Source organism: Typopeltis vanoorti, chromosome 7 (assembly GCF_054136105.1).
Source record: "Typopeltis vanoorti isolate ZY-2024b chromosome 7, IOZ_Tvanoo_1.0, whole genome shotgun sequence".
In the NCBI taxonomy this organism is placed as follows: domain Eukaryota; kingdom Metazoa; phylum Arthropoda; class Arachnida; order Uropygi; family Thelyphonidae; genus Typopeltis; species Typopeltis vanoorti.
Genome location: NC_143555.1, coordinates 67,909,081 through 67,931,637, shown reverse-complemented (window position 1 = coordinate 67,931,637; position 22,557 = coordinate 67,909,081). Strand labels below are relative to the sequence as shown.

Here is a 22,557-nt window from a genome sequence, read left to right as displayed (position 1 = left end):
TCGGTATGCATTTTGATCATCGGATTATTATTTTGAAGTAATAATAATAACAAACTGCATTTTCATTTTTCTTGAGAGCGTTTGTATTTTACCTGGATGTGTTAACGTGTTTATTTAATGCTTTTATAATTTTTTATAATTGCACGATCATAATTTAAATTATTACCTCTTTCACATTATTATGCTACTATCATTTTCTTTCCCCTTCTAATATGCAATATGTGTATTAGGAAGAATAAAGTAAAAAAAAAATGGAAGAATGGATAACGTCAGTATCTTGTTAGTCTTTACGATCGGCATATCGCGTTTCATGTTATGACGATGTTTAGTGTTCAGGATTTTTTTACAATTTATGTTGAGCCCATACACGAGAGGTTGGTTGATCAACTTATAGTGCATTAGTACCGTGTATGGGTAGTGGGTTGGGATTAAGATGAATGCTTTTATCTTTAAAAAAAGTCTCTCAAATCGGTCTCCTGTGATGTCGTCGAGTTAAAAATTGTGTCGCAATTTCGTTACACTGTAAGATGCTGCAGTAAGTGTGCAGGTCCTGAATTTCAAGAAATACTGAAATTTTTTTGAGAGAGTGAAATGGGAGAGAAGAAAGACAGCATTAATGTTGACTGTCTTACGCAAAGATTAGTATTGAATTCCATAAGAATTTAAGTCAACCAGCCCATGGGCAACGTTTGGAAAATAATTTGAATACACTGCATACTTTGCACATGCAATATTCCTCATGTGGCATACATAACGGTTCACCTGTAAAATATTGTGCCACTCATAATACCACATACAGACATGGTGCTGTATGTGGTATTATGGCATTTCTTCTGATAATTCTTGAAGAAGTTCCAGTTATCGGGCGAAAGACAGTAGACCGTAACGTAAGCAAGCAGTTCTGCACGGTGATAACAACTTGCTTATAATAATGCCTACATTGAGATAACCTTCTTTTTTTTTGTGTCGAATATCGAATTTTTATTGGCTAGTAAAATACCGCTTTGGAATATTTTACTAAAATAGTGTCCAGATTTTTTTTATATTATTTTTAAACTTTAGAAGTAAGTCTCGTTTTAAAACTTCAGTCTCTTGACTAGAACTGAAGATTGTTACGGAAAACCATGTTTTTCGACAGACATCTTTATTCTTTCTTTCTACCTTGTGTTTTATTTCCCCCCCCCCTTTTTTTTTATTATTGAATACCTTTCATGTTCGTTTTCTAAAATGTATTGTTTTCTTCTTCGAATCTTTATTCTACTTTTATTTTTGAAAATCAAAAATAAAAACTTCCCTTCTGAAGATGTTTTACCGACTGCTCTCAAATCACTAAAACAGAAAAGTTTGCTAAAAGTACTAACAAAAGATTTTGGTATTCTTTTTCCAAAGATTGGGCAGATAACGTTTTGCGATTACTAGAAAAATGCACCTCCTGCTTTCTGATACTCGCGATGTCTCTTTATACATCGCCTGAGCACGGATAGGTACATTATCAATGATGTTGTCTTCAGTGTTTGAGAATGCGAAACAGTTTTTATGTTGAACTGAGTTAAAGTAAATTCAATTAGTTGGTAGAAATAATAAAGTAATACTTTGCAATATTTCAGTGTATACAATATTTTGGACCATTTTATTTTATTTTATGTGAATCGCAATCGGAAAGTTGAAATCGTTCATTTGCAGTACCGTGGGTGTAGTGGGGCCGGGGATTATCGTCTTTTTCTTCCGAACACTTTAAAAATTAATTTTAAGATTTTCTTTAGCAATAATATTTAAATTTCAAAAATTAACACTGCAAAAATATTATTTAAAATTGTTTTATATTATTATTATGACTATAAAATGTATACATCCATGTTTGATGAATTCCTAAGTATCCAACAAGGAGAGGGGGTTGGTGGAAAGATGAATAAAATCTAGCACTCCTGCACTTGTTTATTTAGCACTGCACGGCTGATTGTGAGTGAGCCAAAGGTTGCGTAATTCGGAAACCTTATTCCTGAAACCAAATATGGAACTTTTTCAAGTCATTTCAGACCCCGAATAAGCAGGAAAGTGGTCTCACACCGAGCGATAAGATTCATCTTCTACCCATAGAAAATCATAAACATCAATGTCAGCAGATATCCCCCCCCCATCCACGACCTATCTGGTTGATAGCGAAATTGCTATCCACTTGTGCCGCCAATCAGGTGTTTGCCTCGTTTTCAGTCGTAAAATCGGAAATTTGAATCTACTTGCAGTATGGAGGAATCGAGATAACTGACCATCACTTAAAAAGTGGTTTTTGTTGATTGATATGAAGCCTAGTACGACAATTATTTTCCCACTGGGACTTACTGATAGACATCGTGAATGCTCATATGAAGTGAAATTGCTTACGGTTAAGCACAAAGCACTTCGATTTCACCTTTTGTGTTCTGAGCTATCCTGGATATAGCTACGATACACACTATTCATTAAACGTTGAATTTCTAAAAAATTCTAGCAGTGCGCTGTCAAATATATTTAATCATTTATTAATCTCATTCCTACATACGGATCTGCCCTATTGCCCATTAGTCGTGTGTAAGTAGCGTTAGGAGAGAAGAAATATGTTGATTTTGAATAGTGGAGGTTGTAGCTTTGGGGGGAGGACTTCGTGAGGAATGAACGGGGAAACAGATGGAATACAAGAGGAGAAAGAGGGGGGGGGCAGGTTCAGCGATTATTAGTTGGACTACAAATGGATGTTGGGCGGCAGGATGTAGTCCATATTAGTGAAGAGTTGAAGAAAGCTGGTAGTCTGTTTAGTGAACAACGAAGTACCTATAGGAAAGAAAAAAAATGCTCTTTTTTTGTCAGCATCAAGACTTTTTAGAGAGGTTTTTGTACACCACTACCTTCCCAAATAAGAAACCGTACTTGAAATATGCTCTTAAAGTAATATAAATCTATTTATTTTACATTTTATTCATTTAAGAATAGTTAATTTAAGCACTGTTGTGTAAGCTATCAAGGCTCATGCAGAGGTGGAAAGAATTGGTTCCCTTCAGGAAACTGGGAGTTTTCATCCTTCAACCAGAAAAACCTGGTTGCGGGATGAAATTAGGCATAAGGACCTTAACCTAAAATTATGGGTATGAAAACCAATCCGGATAGGTGATGGGCCCTTTAAGTAGCACTATTATTATTATTATTATTATTATTATTATTATTATTATTATTATTATTATTATTAGTTTTTATGTTGAACTAAGTTAAAGTAAATTCAATTAGTCGGTAGAAATAACAAATAATACTTTGCAATATACAATATTTTGAACCATTTTATTTTATTTTATGTGAATTATTATTATTGTATATATTTATGACCAAAACTTAAAAGCGAACAAAAGACTATAAGCTATTAAACTAATTCGAGTTTCAAATAATTGTGTTCCATAGGCTGTTGATTCGCTTTTAAAATGATTAGATTGATTTAAAAATCTCTTAATTATCATAATGTTAATCCTACATTTTAGTTGTTATTTAATGCTATTTTCTTTCTTGTTATTTAATGTTATTTTCTTTCCTTCCGAAGAATTATGAATTCTTCGGAAGGAAAGAAAATGAAATGGAATTAAACGAGTGAAAGTATCAATCCCTGGTCATATTTTCGACTTAGCATAACTGCTTCCGCTTCGTAAACTCTGCGACTCAATATTGTGCAGGGATACTCGAGTTCCGTTTTCAGTTTAGAGATTACTCTTGAAATCAATATTTCATTCTGTAGATTATGCTCAAATATTTGGTTAAAATTATATGGTCTTTCGAACCTCCTTAGCTCACTCAGTACAGACGAAGCCCTTTGGTCGAAAAGACCTGGGTTCGATTCCCGTCACTGACGTGAGGAACCTTTATCTGGTCTCTTTCGACTAAAGGTGAATTAGCCGGTCTCATACAGAAGTAGAGGGTTGTTTCACCCAAAACAGGCAAACCTGTCCATGAACACACGCATCTACAGACATAGGACACCCCGGGAGGCATAGGGCTAACCACCTTATCTTCGATACAGTAGCGATTAAATGTAGAAAAATCCTCTACACCGAAAAATAAAAGAGGGGAGAAAGGAATAATAATAGTAAGAATATATATCTACCCTATAGATATAAAATGATAAGCCTTTTTATGAAACGTTTTTGTGTCACGTTTCTTGTCAAGTTATTTGAAACGTTTTAAAACTCAGGGGCTACCCTGAGTGTCGAGTCTTCAAAATTCGAGTCATCAGAATTCAAGGAGAACCGGCCTGCCAGTCCGGAACTCGAGGGGGTTGGGCGCGGTAGGCCTCAGGGGGGTTGAAGCCCTCCCCGATATATATATATATATATATATATATATATATATATATATATATATATATATATATATATATATATATATATATATATCCGATTTTTAATAATCTGTTTCCACTCTCCTATGTAGTATTATACTTCAAAAAAATAACATACTTTCTTTCATAGTGCTCCTGAAAAATTAACTGTCATATTTCTTTCGGTTAGCCTGTAGAACAATTACATATTTCTCTTTCCTCTATCTCTGGTTATATTCCATTTTTATTGATCTGATCTTTTTGTCTCGATTTTTTTTTTTTTATCAAGTGAAATACAATTTTCATTTCTCATTCAGGTATATTCGTTTCGAAGTATAATTTAGAACCCCAGTAGATCCATAACACGTGCCAGGTACGATGTATAGATCTGCCTGTTGTGAAGACCTAGAAGTAAAATGGTCGATACATATGTAGAAAAGAAGGAAATCTGAGAAGAGGAACGGAACAACCAGGCTACGAGTGGAAGTGAAGCGGAGCATGGAAACCATGACAAACAAAAATCACATTGGCAACAGTTGCAAAATTAACAACAAGAAAAAAAATTAATGAACTGATTATGCAATGTCGGTTTTCATCGCAGTTTACTGCAGTATGAAATTCAGACCTCGCAATTCGTCAAGCCTAATCAAATATTTTAATATTGCACTTTTGTTATCATACCAAGAAGAGATTTCTCCAAAAATGACCAAAATATCATACTAAATAAAAGTTCAGATAAGCACTAACATGGTAAGAAGATGTTGGAATTTGACTTATTCTGTTTCTGTTAAATGCTTAAAGCTCTCCTCCTGGGACCAAACATCCGACTCTTATTCTGAGAAAGAAAGAAAGAGAGAGAGAGAGAGAGAGAGAGAGAGAGAATACGGTTATAAACAAAATCAACTTGGTAATAATTTTGTGCTTAAATAATAACAGGCAGGATGAAATAATAACATACTTTAAGAAACTGAAATTAAACTGAATAAAAAAAAGGATAATTTAAATTTGGTTAGATATGCAGATTATGTGTATTACTGGCAGGAAATGAAGATGATCTACAAAAGTAATTATTCAAATTCCAACAGATATGCAGTAGTTTTAACATGAACATATCAACCGAAAGCCGAAAACAATGGTAATTGCAAAAGAACCAATTAGATGCAAATAGAAGTAAATGGAAAAATACTGGAAAAAGTAATGAAATTTAAATACCTAGGAATAACTGTGATCAGTAAAAATATAACACAGAATGAAGTAAAATAACATTCCCTGAATGTTAATAAAATATCAATGTCTCAGTTCAACTATATGGGAAAATAAAGATTTTATAAAAGAAACAAAAGTAAGATTCAATAAATCAGTAGTCCGAGCAATATTGATATACGCATTTGAAACAAAAATAGAAACATCAAAAATACAACAGATAGATACAGCCTGTAAAATTAAAACATTAAGAAAAACAGTTAATAAAACAAAATTTCATTGATTAAAAGAGTGAGATATCTGTATAAATCAAGTGCAAACATTACGAACTTTGTATCCTTTAACTCTATACATGAGTCCTTTAATCATAGTTATTTTATGTTAACTGATGTCTCTTTTTGCACCTCTTTAATTCGGCTACGTATTTCTTTATTATTTTTTAAATCAATTTATTGATTTGTTTTCTAATTAATGTTTCCAATCCATTCTTGTAATAAGTATAGCATGATTAAGTAGTTTTATTTACTATACCTGAAATCGAATGATACTTGTTGAGAACTAGTTAAATTTAATATTAAATTATTTAATATTTGAAGGTTCGGTTATTCTTTCCCTTATTTTGTTATGTGTCATCTAGTTATTTCGACTCTTGGTGAACTTGTGAACAAAGGCTCTCCGTCCTACTTGGCCTTGAAGCAATTGTAAGTTCAAGTGGTAAGTTATTTTATGCTGTCAATCCAACTCTTTTGTGGTCTTCCTCTTCTTCTCAATCAATCTTCCCCAACATAACTGCCTTTTCCAATGATTCACCAGCTCGCATAATATGTCCAAAGTACACCAACTTCTGTTTAAGCAGTCATCGCCTCCAAGGAGCATTCTGTCTTTATATTCTCTAAAACCTTATTGGTCATTCTTACAGTCCATGTAATTCTGATAGTCTCCTCTACACCCATAATTCAAATGAATCGATTCGCTTTCTATCTTTCTTCTTAATAATCCAGCTTTCGCATCATACATCACTACTGGAAATATCATTGCTTTGACAATTCTAAAGAGCCTCCATAGCTTAGTCAGTATAGACGAAGTCCTTGGGTCGGAAAGACTTGCGTTCGATTCCCGTCAGTGACGTGAGGAACCTTTATCTGGTCTCTTTCGACTGAAGGTGAGTTAGCCGGTCTCATACGGAGGTAGGGATTTTTTAACTCCGAAACTCGGGTCTTTCATCCAACAGAACCGGCAAATCGGCCCCGTGAACACACATGGATTACAGTCATGAATACGTCCCAGCCATATGCCGGTCCCAATCCGGGATAAAATTGGGCGGGGGAGCAATGGTGAACTATCCTGTAAAAATCTCACCATGAATACTTTGTGGGCAATGCCGACAAAGTCACCTACGGTCGGAAACAACTGAAAGGGAAAACCAGATTGACAATTCTAACTTTCGTGGCCTTACTCACACCTGTATCTTTCATAATTTTTGTCAGGTTTAATGTAACTTTTTTTTCCAATGACTGTAAATTTGGTTAGATATGCAGATGAGTATTACTGGCAGGAAATGAAGATGATCTCCAAAGGTAATTATTCAAATTCTAACTTCTTCTAATTTCATCTTTTCATTCACCATAATTAATGATTCTGGACCACAATAAATCACAACTTCCAACAATTTATATTTTATCCCCTCTATTAAAAATTCATGTAAATTACCAGAAGCCATCAATTTTGTTTTTCTTATGTTTAAATTAAGCCCAGCTGTGTTACTTTTCCTCTTAACCAATTGAATCAACCGCTTCAGATTTTCCTTAGTTTCCGCAATAAGGGTTGTATCATCTGCACATCTTAAATTATTTATTTTTTTGCCACCAATCTTAATTCCAACTGGATCTTTGTCTAAGTTGGCCATTCTCATAATATATTCACTATAAATATTAAAAAATTAGGGCGACAGTATACGACCCTGCCGCACCCCTTTTCCCGCTCGAACATTGCCTTTCTCCAAAGATTGTTTTTACTGAAGCTTCTTGGTTGTCATACAGCTCACTTATCAAGAGAATTAGATGCTCAGGTATTTTCATTGATCTCGTTACAATCCACATTCTGTTGTGAATTAACTTTCTCCCTTTTTCCATATTTACTCTGTGGAATAATTTAACAATAAGATAATAAACTTTTTAGTACCAGATTCATTATTATACTGTTGTACATCAAAAATATTATTTAATAAAATCTGAACTATATAATGCTCGTGGCTTCGGCAGTTTCTTTTACACCAGAAGTTGGGGTTTCAGCTGATTCTTCTGGTTCATATTGAATGTTATATTTTTTCAAAGAATTTTCCTTTGCCACACATAGTGTTTAAGGGTATACCAAATTGTTTTAACTGCGGTCTATCTTAGTTCATACGGTTTTCTAAATAATTTACTTCCTTTTCTTTCCAAAATAGCTTTGTGTCTAATTTCCCAGATGCGATATACGAATTCAGTCATGATGTGTAACGGTGATTATGATGTATTATTATCTTTTGGTAACAGTGATAAATTAATGAATAAATTGCAGTTCTAATTTAATCTGTCACTTATTAGTCTTCAGACTGCTTGAGGCACTGAAACAAAAATAAAAAAGAAGTGCTATGCTGCTGTAAACATATCCAACATATTTATCAACTTCTTTCTTCCGTTTCCGTACTGTTATTATTTTTCTGGGAGTATTATATCTGTGTAATTGCAAGCATAATACTCTTCTTGTGTAATATGTCATTTTGTATCGTAATTCCCCCTAGTGCTGTTTTCTTATAGATATAAAAAACAGCAGTGGGTGAATTATAAGACAAGAAACTGATCTACTCAAAGGGAAACTTTTTCTCCTTTTTTTAAGCAAGATATTTCTAGAAAACCGTATTTGACATAAAAGGCACATTTCAAGATAATTAATTTGTTAAAACTGTAAATATAATATAGCGATCTTGCATAATATTTTGGACACATAAGTAGTATATTCAAGTATACGAATTTTATTCGTAATTTACGCTATAATTTAAGAAGCACTCTCGCTCTTCTGATATCTTCAACTACAAAATCTAGTTAAACAAAAAAAATTGGGAGGATTGAGGTACTGTAACAAAACCAGTTTTCTTTCTACACCCTTACAGATAACTTAGCTTCTTTTATCCTCGGACAAGTGAACCGCTTTCTAGTTACAAGAGTAATGCATTATTGATGAAACACAGTTCCCTTCTTCCATCAACTGTGCCATTAAAAGTTCCTTTTTTCTTTGGCCCCCTGAGGTAGACGGGCGGGACGGATGAAGAAAAAGACCAGTTAATTTCTAAAGTGGAATTCTTATCAACAATAATCTTGGTTGGAGGATTGTTAAAAAAAATAAATAAAAAAGTACTTTTTGGATAAAAGCGAAACGTGTTTTTAACTTTTAAATGTCGATTTTCTCCCCCCCCCCCACCAAGTGAAGTTTGCTTTTCCTTTCTTTCTGCCGACTTTGCTTTACGATTCTCTATTTCTTTTTTCTCGTTCTCCCTCCTCTAGGGAATAAATTTCTTAAGACAAAAAAATCCATTTTTCCCCTCTCCCCTCCAGCTTAAGTGCACGCGCGCGGATTTATTTTGTGCCAAATCAGGACACAGGGAATAAATTAACTCTTAGCAGGAATGAACACAAGGTTTACGATGTGTCTTTATGTTCGACTTTACGACACATTTTTGGCACGTTTCTACAAACGTATATCAAAACTACTGATCCATGAACTCTCAAAGACGTTAAACAATTGCAATGGTTGACTTATGTGTAACTTAACGATAAAAATGCATGCTCTGAGTTTTAGTATGATGAAAACTTCATTATTAGTAGATTCCACTGGTTTAAGGACCGGAAACCTGTTGAATGGAAAGAAAAATAACAAATATTCAGGAAATCTTAAAATAATATTTCATCAGTTTATCTCGTTTTATTAATACCATACAAGAGCTTAATTATAATACTTAAATTACTACATGGATTTGCTTTCTCATAAAGTGAAAACGTAAACAAGGTTACTATGGTAATGATCTGAAGCAACTTACCCATCATTGTATTAGTATAGGTTGTGTTTGTTTTTAATTAATTAATGTATTTTTTACATCAATGGGCTCAACTGGATTAGTTTAGACTGTAGCAAGAGGAAGTAGAAAGTTAATAGTTTTCCATTAATAGGATCTATTTTCCTCATTAAGTACAAACTCATTTAGGACACTTCCTAAAGTTCACCGTTTCAGCTTTCTGATTGCGGAATTGATTTTCATCACTAGCCCAGTTCAATTACCGGTCGGCACATAAAATAATAAAGCTCATCCAAGATACTTCAATATTTAATCACTGCAAATACCAATGTATGGGTTCAAGTATAATACCGAAAAATCGCTCTTCCTGTATAGACAAACGAATTAACGGAGTAGATTTTTATCACGTTCGAAGAATACTTTAAAAAACATAGAAATATACAACTTGATGCTTTATTGCGTTGTCCGTATGCAAGTTTGATCTTCAGTTATCAAGTCGCTCTTCGAAATCCGTTCTTCGGGGGGGAAAAAAGTAAAGTGAACGAAATAGGTTTTTTGATGACATTCATTAAGATTAAATGGGCCTCTTTTACATTGGATTTCAAATTTTTGCATTTTCCACACACACACACACACACAGAGAGAAAGAGAGAGAAATAGCGGTTAAATTCGTTTATTTTAGGGGCGTCCTGTTTGATTTTTATCGCAAATCATAATGTTATTGGCGCAGGAGGAAAAGGTGGAATTTTTCGTAACTCTGTTCAGCTGACAGCACATTCAGAATTACTTTTTGATTCTCTAAATCTTGTATGCTTTGATAAGAAAAACAAAAACTAAACATTTTCATCCATTAATATTCGACAAACTTCCTCTTATTACCCTTTTATGATAATGAGTGACATTATCTATTTTTGTGCTTAAAAGCAATAATTTGCGTGCCTGTTTGCAGCCATTTCCATATTTCGAAACGGTATATATATTAATAAGAATGCATTTACAACTTTTTTCTGAAGTAACATTGAACAAAAAAGAAAATTTTATAGAAATTAGAATAGAAGATATTACCAACCTGGTTCATTTAAAATGCAGAATTTTTTTTTAACTTTTTTTTTGGTGGAATGTGAAACACCAATGCTATTACAGAAAAGCTTCCAAGAAACTATTTGAAATGCAAATTTACTATTTTTTTGTTTGTTTGACAATTATGAAAATCAAAAATATTTAATAAAAATTTAAAAGAAAACTGCTTTTCCACGAATAATTATCATAAAAAAGGAAGTACGTTTCTGTTGTTCTAGAAATCAGTGAAATAATAAATAATACTAAGCTAAGTTGATTATCTTTCTCCAAAAAAAAATAATAATTAAAATATATTTTAAACTTATTGTTAGGTAACTATTTTTGCTTGACAGTTGCTGACCATTTTGCAAAACTACTAATATTAGCTGATTAATAATACACGATGCATAGCAATCGTATTAAGAGAAACAATAGGATTCCTATGCATCATTTTCTGCATTACGGTATCATTATTATTATTTGACACCTCCTGGAAGTCCAAGGACTCATAGAGGAAACTATGAGTTGTAGAGCCCCTGCTCTACAACTCCGTCTCCACCATTCAATCACTAACTCACCGCAACTACATCAACGCCATCTACCAGTGGTGGTCGACAGATAATCACAAACAAACATCCATGCCCACGGCGGGATTTGAACCCGCAGCCTTTGAACTCCACAGCGGATACGCTATCCACTCGGCCAGCCAGGCCGGCAGACATGGTTAATTATTAGCGTTCGTCTTGATCATTATGTTGGCCAAATGATCACGCGTGTTTTGAAACTAAAGACAACTAAATACAAAAGTTTGACCGTTATAACGATCTTTACAGTCATTAAAGATTTTTAAAAATAAAGATATGTAAAAATGACGTGATATTTTAAAAAATCATTTTATTTTGCAGAAACGAATAAAATATTTTGTTATGCCACACAGTTTTAAAGTATATTATGTACATACTTTTGATTGAAAAAAACTATTAAAAATAATGATCGATCCAGGGTTCAAATTAGATCGATTTCGGACTTCATCGCTTGCCTTACAAATTCTGAATGCCATAGTCTGTATGAACTTTCATAATTTGCAACGATATTTGCAGAATCCTTGGTGATAGAGTGTGCAAGAAAAATACCACCGATGAGTTCAGAAGTACCAATTTTTCAGAAATTCGATACAACTGATAAATCTGAAAATTATGATCTTTAAATTAAAATTATGGTGACCTCATAAAAATCGTTCCGCTTCAGATCCCTTGCTTTAGAAGTCATTTAAATACATCGAAGTGGTAACGATATTTCTTGTAAAGATTTTTCTGTTTTCACTTGAAGCTTATTTAATTTTAACTTATTTTATTAAACTGATTAATGAAAAGACAAATTTATTATGCTACTAAGTAAAATAAATGATAGTCTTCTCCAGATGCTGATTTATTCTCCTTTGTTGTTGTTGTTTTACTACGGGGACCATGTGAGACGTAATTGCCAAATTAAGCTGTTATAGAATTGCCATCAGAGCTGTCAAGAACTTTCACACTTTCTGTCTTTTTCTCAGGATGCGGTAGTGGGAAATACCTTTCTATCAACCACCAAGTGTTCACCATCGGAACTGATCGCTGTTCCCCCTTGGTTCAGAAAGCTCGAAGTAACAACCACGAAGTTCAGGTATCTGACAACCAACGTCTACCGCTCAGGGACGAGACCATGGACGCTGCTCTTTCCGTCGCTGTCATCCATCACTTCGCCACGACAGAGCGTCGAGTTCAAGCGTTGCGAGAACTGGCAAGGATTCTTCGGATCGGCGGGAAGGTGATGATAACAGTGTGGGCCATGGAACAACAGCACAGGAAGGTAAGAGAGAGCGCTGCGTTTGCCACGCGCACAAAGCTCCGCTAATAATTATTAATGTTGATAATTCGTATAGTTCTAAGGTGGATCTGGAAATTGTGTGCTTGCTCCTATCATATGAGGGTGGAAATGCATGACACCACAATACTCTTCGCTGATCAGATTACACATATTCGGCTGCTGAGCAGCTGTCGACATTCAGAGGCGGAATTAATATTAAACGCATGGGGTATTGTGAAAATAGCTTTTTTTTTCTCTGTTAATTCCAATAACTTCCGGCAAATTTAAACATTTTATCTTCGTGTTCTAAAAACCTTTGTAGAAATTACCAAAGTTTTTTTTCTCACACCAAAACAAAATAACTTTCGTGTGGTCTTGGCATTGGCAACATTGAATTTTATTTATAATTCCTGTTATTTATATGTTTGTATGTGTTCGCAATTCATTCATACTTAAATGTTGGCTGTTAGAATCGAATGATATACATGAAAATAATTGAACGAGACATTGATTTCCATTGCTGTTTGTAATTTGTATTGACCACATTATTAAGGAACGTGGTATTAAATCAGATATTCAAATACAAGACATTGAGCTTAATTCTTTACTCTAAGCAGATGACATGAAAAACTCTTACAAATGTACTGCAGTGTTTAGCCAAATTAAATAATCACTGTGATAAATTGGGTATGGAAATTCGCACTATTAACACTAAACTATGAAAATAGATAACATTAGGCAGAAAAAACATGAAATATGTTCTTAGTAGTCAACAAATTAAAGTAAATTGCAAATCAAATAAGGAAATAGATAAAAAGAATAAGTTAGCTTGGTGGGAAGACAGGAAGAATAAAACAAGGAATAATTTTATATCGAATTAAGAGAAATTAACCGAAATACAATGAATCAATATGCATGGTTGCTATATATATAATTTTAAATATTAATTCTAGGCTGCAACTTACAAATTCCAACATTCGTAAGTTCTTTGAGCTTTGTGGAAAAATGGAGATCTCGCATTGTTCCTTCCAGAAACAGGAAGAGGTTTCTGTTACAATCCTGAAAAATGTTTTAATAATGTAATCCAGTTCATTCATCATTGCATCATTTCATGTAGTTATATATATATATATATATATATATATATATATATATATATATATATATATATATATATATATATATATATATATATATATATATCACATGTATTTTCCTCGCCAGTTTGCTTATGAAAAGTAATTCCAGGGAGGGAAAAACTCTGCCAGCTCTACATGAGACGAGCCAGTCAATTGAGAAGCCCTTGTAAAGGTTCTTCTCCTCCTAACTAATTTGACCATGTCGTTCCGATGAAAGGACATCGTCGATGCTCGTTGAGTTTTGGAGGCTTCCCATACTAGTTGCTCGTAACTAATTTTTCTGGCTCATGATTAGGTCCACATAACACTAGTCTGACAATATCTCATGACTAATGAACAAAATTTAACGGAAACTATTTTTTGCCAAAAATAGCGAAGTCTTCTGGAAGAGTTGAGTACATTACTGCGTATACATTTATGAGACCGAAACGAAATCGTTTCCTTTAAGGAATAACAACCTTATCTTTTGATCCAACAAATAAAATTTCTCACTTACGAAATATTATAATTGCATCGTAACACTTATGAATTTCCGGTAAACTTCCATAGCTTTCATCTGTCCAAAGGTGATCAACAGTTATTTCTGTAAAATACACTTTAAATTCAGTATAACCATCACTAAATAAAATTACTTACAGTTACAAAAATTATACTCTTAAATATAGTAATCAGCTGTTTCACGTTTACAGCTCTTCTACCTATTCAAAACTCAGATAATTAATTTATCCCACTTCTCTGCTTCGCATTTACCACTATATATTTTATTCATTTATATTTTTATTTAGACCTCTCATTTGCTTTAATGTCTCTTGTAAATTACTTTCAAATTTTCTTTAAACGCCGATGTAAGCAACATGAAGTTTAAAATTATCGTGCGGTAGCATGTGGATATTACAAGCTTAATACGAATGCCTCCTTTAAAAATATCGAATTGTTGGTGAAATATAGACAATTGCTTCGAACACAACGTAATTGCTGCTTGATGATGCTTCGTTTATCAGTCTATTAATGCATCAGTCGTTAAGATTACAGGGATTAAAAATACATTTTCATTTTCCCTCTAGCCAACTAACACATCTTTTAAGGGGTTCTTCTAGCTTCCAGACTTGTGAAATATTTATTGGTTACTCTTTCCCTCATGGCTAAACTAACCTTGCCAAAACTAAATAAGTAAGAACACTTCTTCGCACGTTAAGCAGATCAATACCGTCTCGTTTTGTAGCCCTAATGAGGTGCAGAGAAATTCCTCACTTCGTCACGTGTCAACCAACTCGGTGATAAAGCCTCAAAGGATGAAGATGCCTCGGTGGAAAGTGCATTTTAAATGACGACCTTCTTGAACGATGCGATGACGCTCCTTGACTTTACCATATGCTGATCACAAATATGAGGACTTTTGCTAATGTTCCTTCTCCAAATATCGTCCTTGCTCTACTTTAGTACTTTCCTACCCTACAGAATTCACATTGCATCATAGTATTTTTTTTTTATATTTTAATTACATAGTAGATGGGCAAAAAAGATTGGAAATTCCTGAATTAGTATTACATCGAAGTTTCATTCTTTATGTGGAAATACTTTGGATTGAAAATAGTCAAGAACGCAAGGAATATTTTAGGACGTTTGGCAGCGGAGTTATCCAGTCTAATATCGTTGTGGAAAGCATGTTTTTACTCTGAAAAACGACCTATGGACAACTTCAGTTGGACAGAACACACTCATCTCATGGCCTTGCCTGCATGGTCTTCTAATAATCACGCACACTGCAACATAGTATGCAGTTTTATCGAACAGTTTACACATACAGTTATCATCACAGTATAATGGTTGCCCAGCCAATTATTCAAACAAGAATACGCACGTTGCTCATTTGTAGCTAACAACTGTAAGATTTCGAATAATGTAGATTGATATAATTTTGTGCCTCTTCATAAAATGGATTTGTGTTTCTTTAAACGAGTACTCGACTGTGTTGGCACTTTATAGTAAAGATCCCAAAGACTGAACATTATTAAGATTCTCCCAGCTAAATCGATATCAACATCTTCCAGCACTAATAAGCGCTTGCACAATGTTACAAAATGTAAAAAGAATTACTTTAACAGAAATAACAATTAGAGCGCCTGCTGTTCAAACGCAAATTACAATTGATGTAAAGTGAGTGAGTACAGTACTGTTTTTAATTAACAGGACGGAATATTTTAACTTCACTTATGTTTTTCCCTTCAGTTCCAGTCTCAAGACATTCTTATACCTTGGCATAGTTCTGCCAGAGGGAGCATAAGTAGTGGAGGTAAGTCAGTTTTCATTACTGCGTTAAGTTAAAGAAAAGTGAAAATAAAAGTACTTTCGACGTTAAAGTGTGCTTTTAATGCAGTTCATTTGAAATAAATTCTAGTTTCTGCTAGTGATAAGTAAAGGTTGTCATTTATTATAATCCATTTCAACTGAATAAAATTATGGTTTCCATTAGTACTAGGCAAACGTTTATATTACATTGTCGTTCTATTTTTAAACGTAGCTGTTGTTCTTTTGCTATATACCTGCCCTACCATTGTGTTCCTCTTTCACTCTAGAAGAGAATGACGGGGAAAATCAATAAATTTCTCTCTGGTATACGTGCAGTATTAACGAAAGACTGTGTTTCTAAGAGCATTTCAATTATTCAGCATCTCTGCATTGTTGTATCGCGTCAATTATTCAATACTATTTAATTAATCTCCATAACTCCTAATTTTCATACTAAGTGCTCAGCCTCTAGAAGTGGTTTTCATTTTGCAGCTTCTCATGAAAAGTGAATGCCCTTGGTTTATTCCGGAAACCTCTTTATATATATGGCTTTAAAAGCCCTCGGCTTCCATTGAAGAAAATCGAATTCGGAAGCGCTCCTCAATGAGAGCCTCACTTTATTAAGTCGCATACCCGAACAGTTATTGGAATGTCCACAAGAATATCGATTTTCGTTTCTGTTGTGATTGTTCAAATATTAAAGTGCATTAATCTCTCTCATTAATAATTTCCAAAAATAAACACTCTTTTAAATACCTATTTAATTTAAATATAAATGTTTACGTAACTTAATCGTATAAAAATTATAATAAATATTCATTTGTATTTTATATCCAAATAGGCAAGCAAAGTTTATCTTTTGATACTTTATCATTTTGGAAAGCTCAAGAATTCAGCTTATCGCATGACCAGTTGAATAAATCAAATAGTGCAATATCAAGATATTGCATTACGTGGTAACTTATAAATTGAGAACCCTCACCTAGGAGCGATATTCGTATTTTATTAGTAATTTTGCATTATGGATTTCACTGTCTTAGCTGCAGTTTCCAAACTGTTGATTTCATGAGCCATCACGCAGAAATTCTGACCTCCTACTAGCTTACTCAAATTTAAAAAATTCTCCCCTCGTGGCGCAAGTTATATTCTCGTAAAGCGCACGATCAGTTTCGAACCTTTCTAAATTTCAAAAGGCAAACATTTGGTCACCTATTCGGTTGTAAAACAAAATCGATATTTTTTGTCCTTATTTTTAATAATTTCCATTGCTTTGGCCTTGTTGGATTGTTTTGGCTCTTTTCTTGAATCTAAATGAATCAGTTTTCTCCTTCTTCTTCTTCCTCCCTTCAGGTATTAGGCGTAGTGGCTTGTTACTGAGCTATCTTTAGCCCTTCTAAGCCGTACCCATCCCGGGGATAAGGTGACTAGCCCTATGCCTCCCGGTATATTCCATGACTGTAGCTGCGTGTGTTCACGGGGCCGGTATGTCTGCTTACGGGAGAGAAAAACTCCAGATAACCTAAGATAAGGCCTAGAGAAAAAAAACTCCAGATAACCTAAGGAGAAAAACCCTGCTGTCCATGCTCAAGATCGGCTAACTTGGCTATGTCTGAGAAAGATTTTTAAGCTCCTCACGTTGGGAATCGAACCCAGGACACTCCTTTCCCAGGCACATGGTTGCGAAGCGCATAGCCACTCGGCTAACCGCGCTGACATGAATCAGTTTTAAATGTTTAAAAGTATCTTTCCTGAATTATGTCAAAATACTTTTGTCTACATTTAAGCCACACTTTCAATAATATGGAATCTAGTAGGTTCTGTGTAAAAATTTGCAGATAATGCAATGGTTTCATAAGTTTAGTTGCCGTAATTCTAAACAGCGACAAGTATACCCTTGCTCAGTGACCTTATCCAAGCTATTTTCAAGCTTACATTAAGCAGAATTACGGTGTCGCATTGTGAGTTGAAACTCATCGACCAATTACGGTAATGTAATTAAGATTATTTATCTAGCCAGGTCTAGTAATGTAGACTGATAATCAGTCGTTGTCTTTTTATCGTGTTGATATATTAGCTAGTGTCTCCTCTTTTCTAACATCTGAAAACTTCTTCCCCTCATAACTGATAATTCGTTATTCACAACTGATAGCAGCATAGTTGAAAAAGGTCTTAGGTGACTACTATGAAGCAATTATAAGGGTTTTGTGTATTTAATTTCTCATGGTTTATAGTTGTTGTTAAATAATGGCGTATTATTACTCTGAATAAGCGCTATCTTTTGATTTCTCAGATTGGTTGAGATGATCTTCTCTTCATTAGCACGATCCCTATGGGAAAAAATTTCCCGATATTCGACAACCTTTTCAAGGAGTGTATCATTTAAATTTTAGGGCCTACAATTAACAAGCTTCCAGATAGCCGTTTGCTGATTTACTGATGGAAAGTTTGAGTCTTTAAACAATTTGCACAGATTTCATTTTTAGTTTCGTGCATTGTAATATACAAGACAACCTTTGTTACCTTATGTTTCTGACCCAGCTTTAGGTCTTTCTTAACGCCCTTTTTACAAAGATAAAACTAATTAATTAATTTAATAATAATATAACATTCTTATCACAGCAGTGTGCTTTGTTTTTCTGCAGATCCCGACATTTTTGAATCACCCAGAGCCAGTCCGGTTCGTAGCACGGACAAGTCCATTAAATGCCACCACAACAGCAAGAACCAGCAAAGTTGCAGCAGATGGAGGAGACAGAAGTTCGCCGTGTCAAAAGAAAGCTGCAAGTGCTTGAGTCTAGATGCAGCCTATAACACTCCCCCACCCCAACTGCCTTCTTCCAAGCAGACATGCTACGGCTTCGTGCGAAGGGCGATTCGACGGTTCTCCAACCCAGCCAGTTCCTTTTCCGAATGCCCCGATCGAAATGCTCGTCACCAGACCAAGCGTCCCTTTTTCGCTAGAAGTGTCGACTCTGCCCTTTCGCATTCTTCCGCCACCGAAGAAGAGTTCGGTAAGTGTTCGCGTTGTGATCACGAAGGTGGCGGAGGAACGCACATTGAACTCCGTCACTTGGGAGACAGTGACGCCGACAGTGAAACAGCCAGCATAACGACATTGCAGCAGAAGCGGCGTCCTTTTTTGGGCATCCACCGGTCTCCAAAAAAGCAAAAGCGGGGAATGGTGCGTTCCTTCAGCGATCTCTTGAACCTCATTCCGACCATGCTGAGAAGAAGACGGGGATCTCTTCGTAAAACGCATTTAACTCGTACGAAAACATCGACCACTGAATTCTCGAGATACGACAAGGATTCTTTAAAAGGTGGCATTGTGCGGTCTAGGACTACTGCCACATGCAATTTCCCGTTCGACAACACCACGGAGACTCATCTAGAGAAAGTTGACGAGTTTGATAACCTGATAGTCGAACATCTCACTGAAGACTTTGATTACGTAGCAAACTCAATATCACCACCACCAGGTATTCAGTTGAATTTGACATCCCTTACTGCTACGGACATAGTGAACGGAAACAGTATTCTTCCCGCCCAAACTCCGTCTTGGCCAAGCAAGAAGGACAACAAAACTAATGCTGATGATCTGGAATTAGCGGATTCGGTCATCTCCATGAACATGAAGAATAAATTTCTCGACAATATCGCCACTCAAAGCATCTGCGAAGGTCAAAGGTTAACAAACGACAACGTGGTCACTAACAAGCAGATGCCTTCAGTTTTAAAGAAATCTGGTGGTAATGTTGAACAGGATGAATCGTCCAAAATAGTGACACAGTGTAGTGATGCATTCAAGTTACCAAGAACTACTTTATCCTTTCCCCAAAAAAGAATTCTTGCAGATAGGTCAGATGAAATAGAAAAGCTGTACAATTCCGAAAGCACGCAGTTAACCTCTTACTATTCTATGCCAGAACTTTATAATCCTAATGATTACGATTTAAATCCTGTGACAACTCAAAGGTCGGAAATGCACCAGCAGATTCCTAAACAACCAATCCTTGTTAAAATTAAAGATATAAACCCTCCCATTGCTACCTGTGCGCGATACGAAAGTTTATCGTTCATCCCATTGATGGAAGTGAAGGTCACTTGTCCCAAAAACGGATTTGTTGACAGGAGCATCAATGTGGGCCTTTCTGAAAGGAAAGACTCCTCGCAGGCTAAAGATGAAGCCAGGAAAAGTGTTGTGACCATCGAGAAAGTAGAATTATATCCTGTTACTAGTACTGGGAATTGGAAGACCGGGATCACCAATGTAATTGCGAGCGAATCACAAATGACAAGCAGCCACGAAAATCAAAATAGAGAAGGCAACAGGTTGGCCTCTGTAGACTCTATGTCTAACCAGCAGCTGTCCGCTAGTAATAAGGGAACTGAAAGCATTCTCTGTGAAACTGATTCAAAACCATCTGATGTCTTTAGTGCCTTCTCACTGCCCTCTAGCGGTGACCAAAGAAATTGTGTGCTCTTAAGGGAAGAAAAACGAGACGAAATGACTAGCCGTCCGTGTGACTTGCAGGAAAGCAGAGAAGCTACTATCAGGCCTCCTTCTTCAGCAGTCACTATCCCAGAATCAACTCAAAACCTTTTAGAAAATCCTGGGAAGAGTAAAGAGGCGGAATTGAAACATATCACATACTTAAAAGGCCAAAACAGATTTTCTCATCCGAATAGCCCGATTTCAAATGACTCCGATTTACCCGAAGAAAATATCTGTCTCTTGAGAGGCACAAAAGACAATGAGACCAGAGGGCAACCAGCAAGCTACGACACCGCGAGCGCCTTGGTGTGCGTTAACGCTCCGACTCGTCCAGAAGGAAGCGAAGGTAATTCAAACGTTGACGAGTGCCAAGTAAATGTCTCTGCTGTAAAAAGCACTTGGCGCGTCTCCGAGAAGCGTGTGCGATCTCTACCCAGCCGCGCGAAGCAGAAGAACAATGGCCAGTCAATAATGCTGTCTCATATGAGGAATGTCGATAGATTCTTCCCTGAGTCGGAACGTATTGATCTATTCTTATCCGATGACGAAGAGCATCCTGATGATTCATACCGATCCATTAGTTTTTCTTTAACTTACGAGCCGACCTCTGATCGCACGGAAAAGGAAGTCGAATCGACAAATTGCGAGAAATTTCCTATTTCCATCACGGAGCCGCTCCCGTGCCAAGACAGCAAAGATAGCGTATTGGATGCTAGCGTGCACCAGGACAAAAGATGTTCCGATGAGTTATCTTCCCTTCATCACTCTCTATCTGCGGCGCATGACAAGAGCCCCTTCGATCAGAGGAGTCCCACAAAGGACGAAGAAGCTCTGCTCCAAACAAGTGTGAATTCAATAAACGAAGACCAGTTCGGGAAACTCGAAATCCTCCCACTTAACGCACTGGAAAGTGATGGATCGTCGTGCTGGTGTTACGAAGACAACGCGTCGGACGTCGATACAGACACTTTCCCATTGTCCACATCTCAAGAAAGTATACAGGATCACGGTGGTACTCTCACTCTGCATCGATATTATCACGTTTTCCGCCAGGGGGAGCTCGATTCCTTAATCGATAAATATGTGAAGAACTTGCACATCATTGCTTCATATTATGACCATGCTAATTGGTGTATTGTGGCCGAAAAAGTGAGAGTTTGGACTATTTAAGTATGTTGCTAGTTTGTTTGTTTTTTTTATTGTTCGTGAGTTTCGTTTTCTGGTGTCTTCTTGGATACATACGGTACTGCCATGAGATTAATGACTTTACATCTTATCACTGTAAAAATATTCTCATTACTAAAAAGAAGTATTTAATTACTTCGAGAGAAGGACTACTCCTACTGTTCCTTGTATTCTTCGCCAACTATGGCTTCCACCTTTACGACTAGTGGCGGTCTCTAGTGTAAATAGTAATGTACCTTTAAAATTTTTTCAAATGACGTCATGTTTTGAATATTTCATCTGTATTTCATTCACTGTCCATTAATTAATCATATTTTATTAAAAAAAAACAAAAAAAAAACACGATGTTTCTTTTGTCTTTATTTTTTGAAAAAAAAAAAAAAGCATTGGCAGATAAACATTTTATAGAAAAGCTTACAGAAAATCTACATGATTCACGGTTTTATTAAAGATACCATCTAATAGTGTAATGAACATCGTGAGCCTTCAGAATAACATCGATAAGCCAGTTCACTGATTTCAAACGTATTCTTCCATAGGCGCACAAGATGAATTTCTGAAGTTCCGTCACAGACACCTCTCTCCACCATATCCCAGAGATGCTAAGTGGGAATGAGACGCTATGACTGAAGTTGGCAAAACAATTAAGAAAAGGTCACTTTCATATTTTTGTAACTGTTTCTCATTGATACTTGCCCTGCAATGTGGCGCACCGTACACTCAGTTATGTATCAAGAATGGTGGAGTCCATGCGGAAGTATCAGTACCATTTTTCATTCCAGTCGCGTGAAATAATATAAAGTGGATTCATCACTCTGTGCAACCTTTCTCCAGTCCTCTGTTGTCCAGCGCCGATGTGCCCTGTCCAGCCGTAGCCGCAGTTGCTGGTTTTTGATGGAAAAGAATTCTACTCTATTCTGGACGGTGTTCGATGCATGTTGCATTCGGACACACGTCG

General features: G+C 35.6%; 1 protein-coding gene across 1 annotated transcript in view; it reads left to right on the top strand.

Moving 5' to 3' along the window:
* Nucleotides 1–21,861, top strand: part of LOC150104747 (uncharacterized) — a 157,434-nt gene extending 135,573 nt beyond the window's left edge. The window contains exons 4-6 of the mRNA XM_090395927.1: nucleotides 12,199–12,494; nucleotides 15,860–15,923; nucleotides 18,562–21,861. Coding sequence (XP_090252053.1) covers nucleotides 12,199–12,494; nucleotides 15,860–15,923; nucleotides 18,562–21,584 — 3,383 coding nt within the window. The 3' untranslated portion in view covers nucleotides 21,585–21,861. The remainder of the gene's footprint in view (nucleotides 1–12,198; nucleotides 12,495–15,859; nucleotides 15,924–18,561) is intronic.
* Nucleotides 21,862–22,557: the final 696 nt, after the last annotated feature.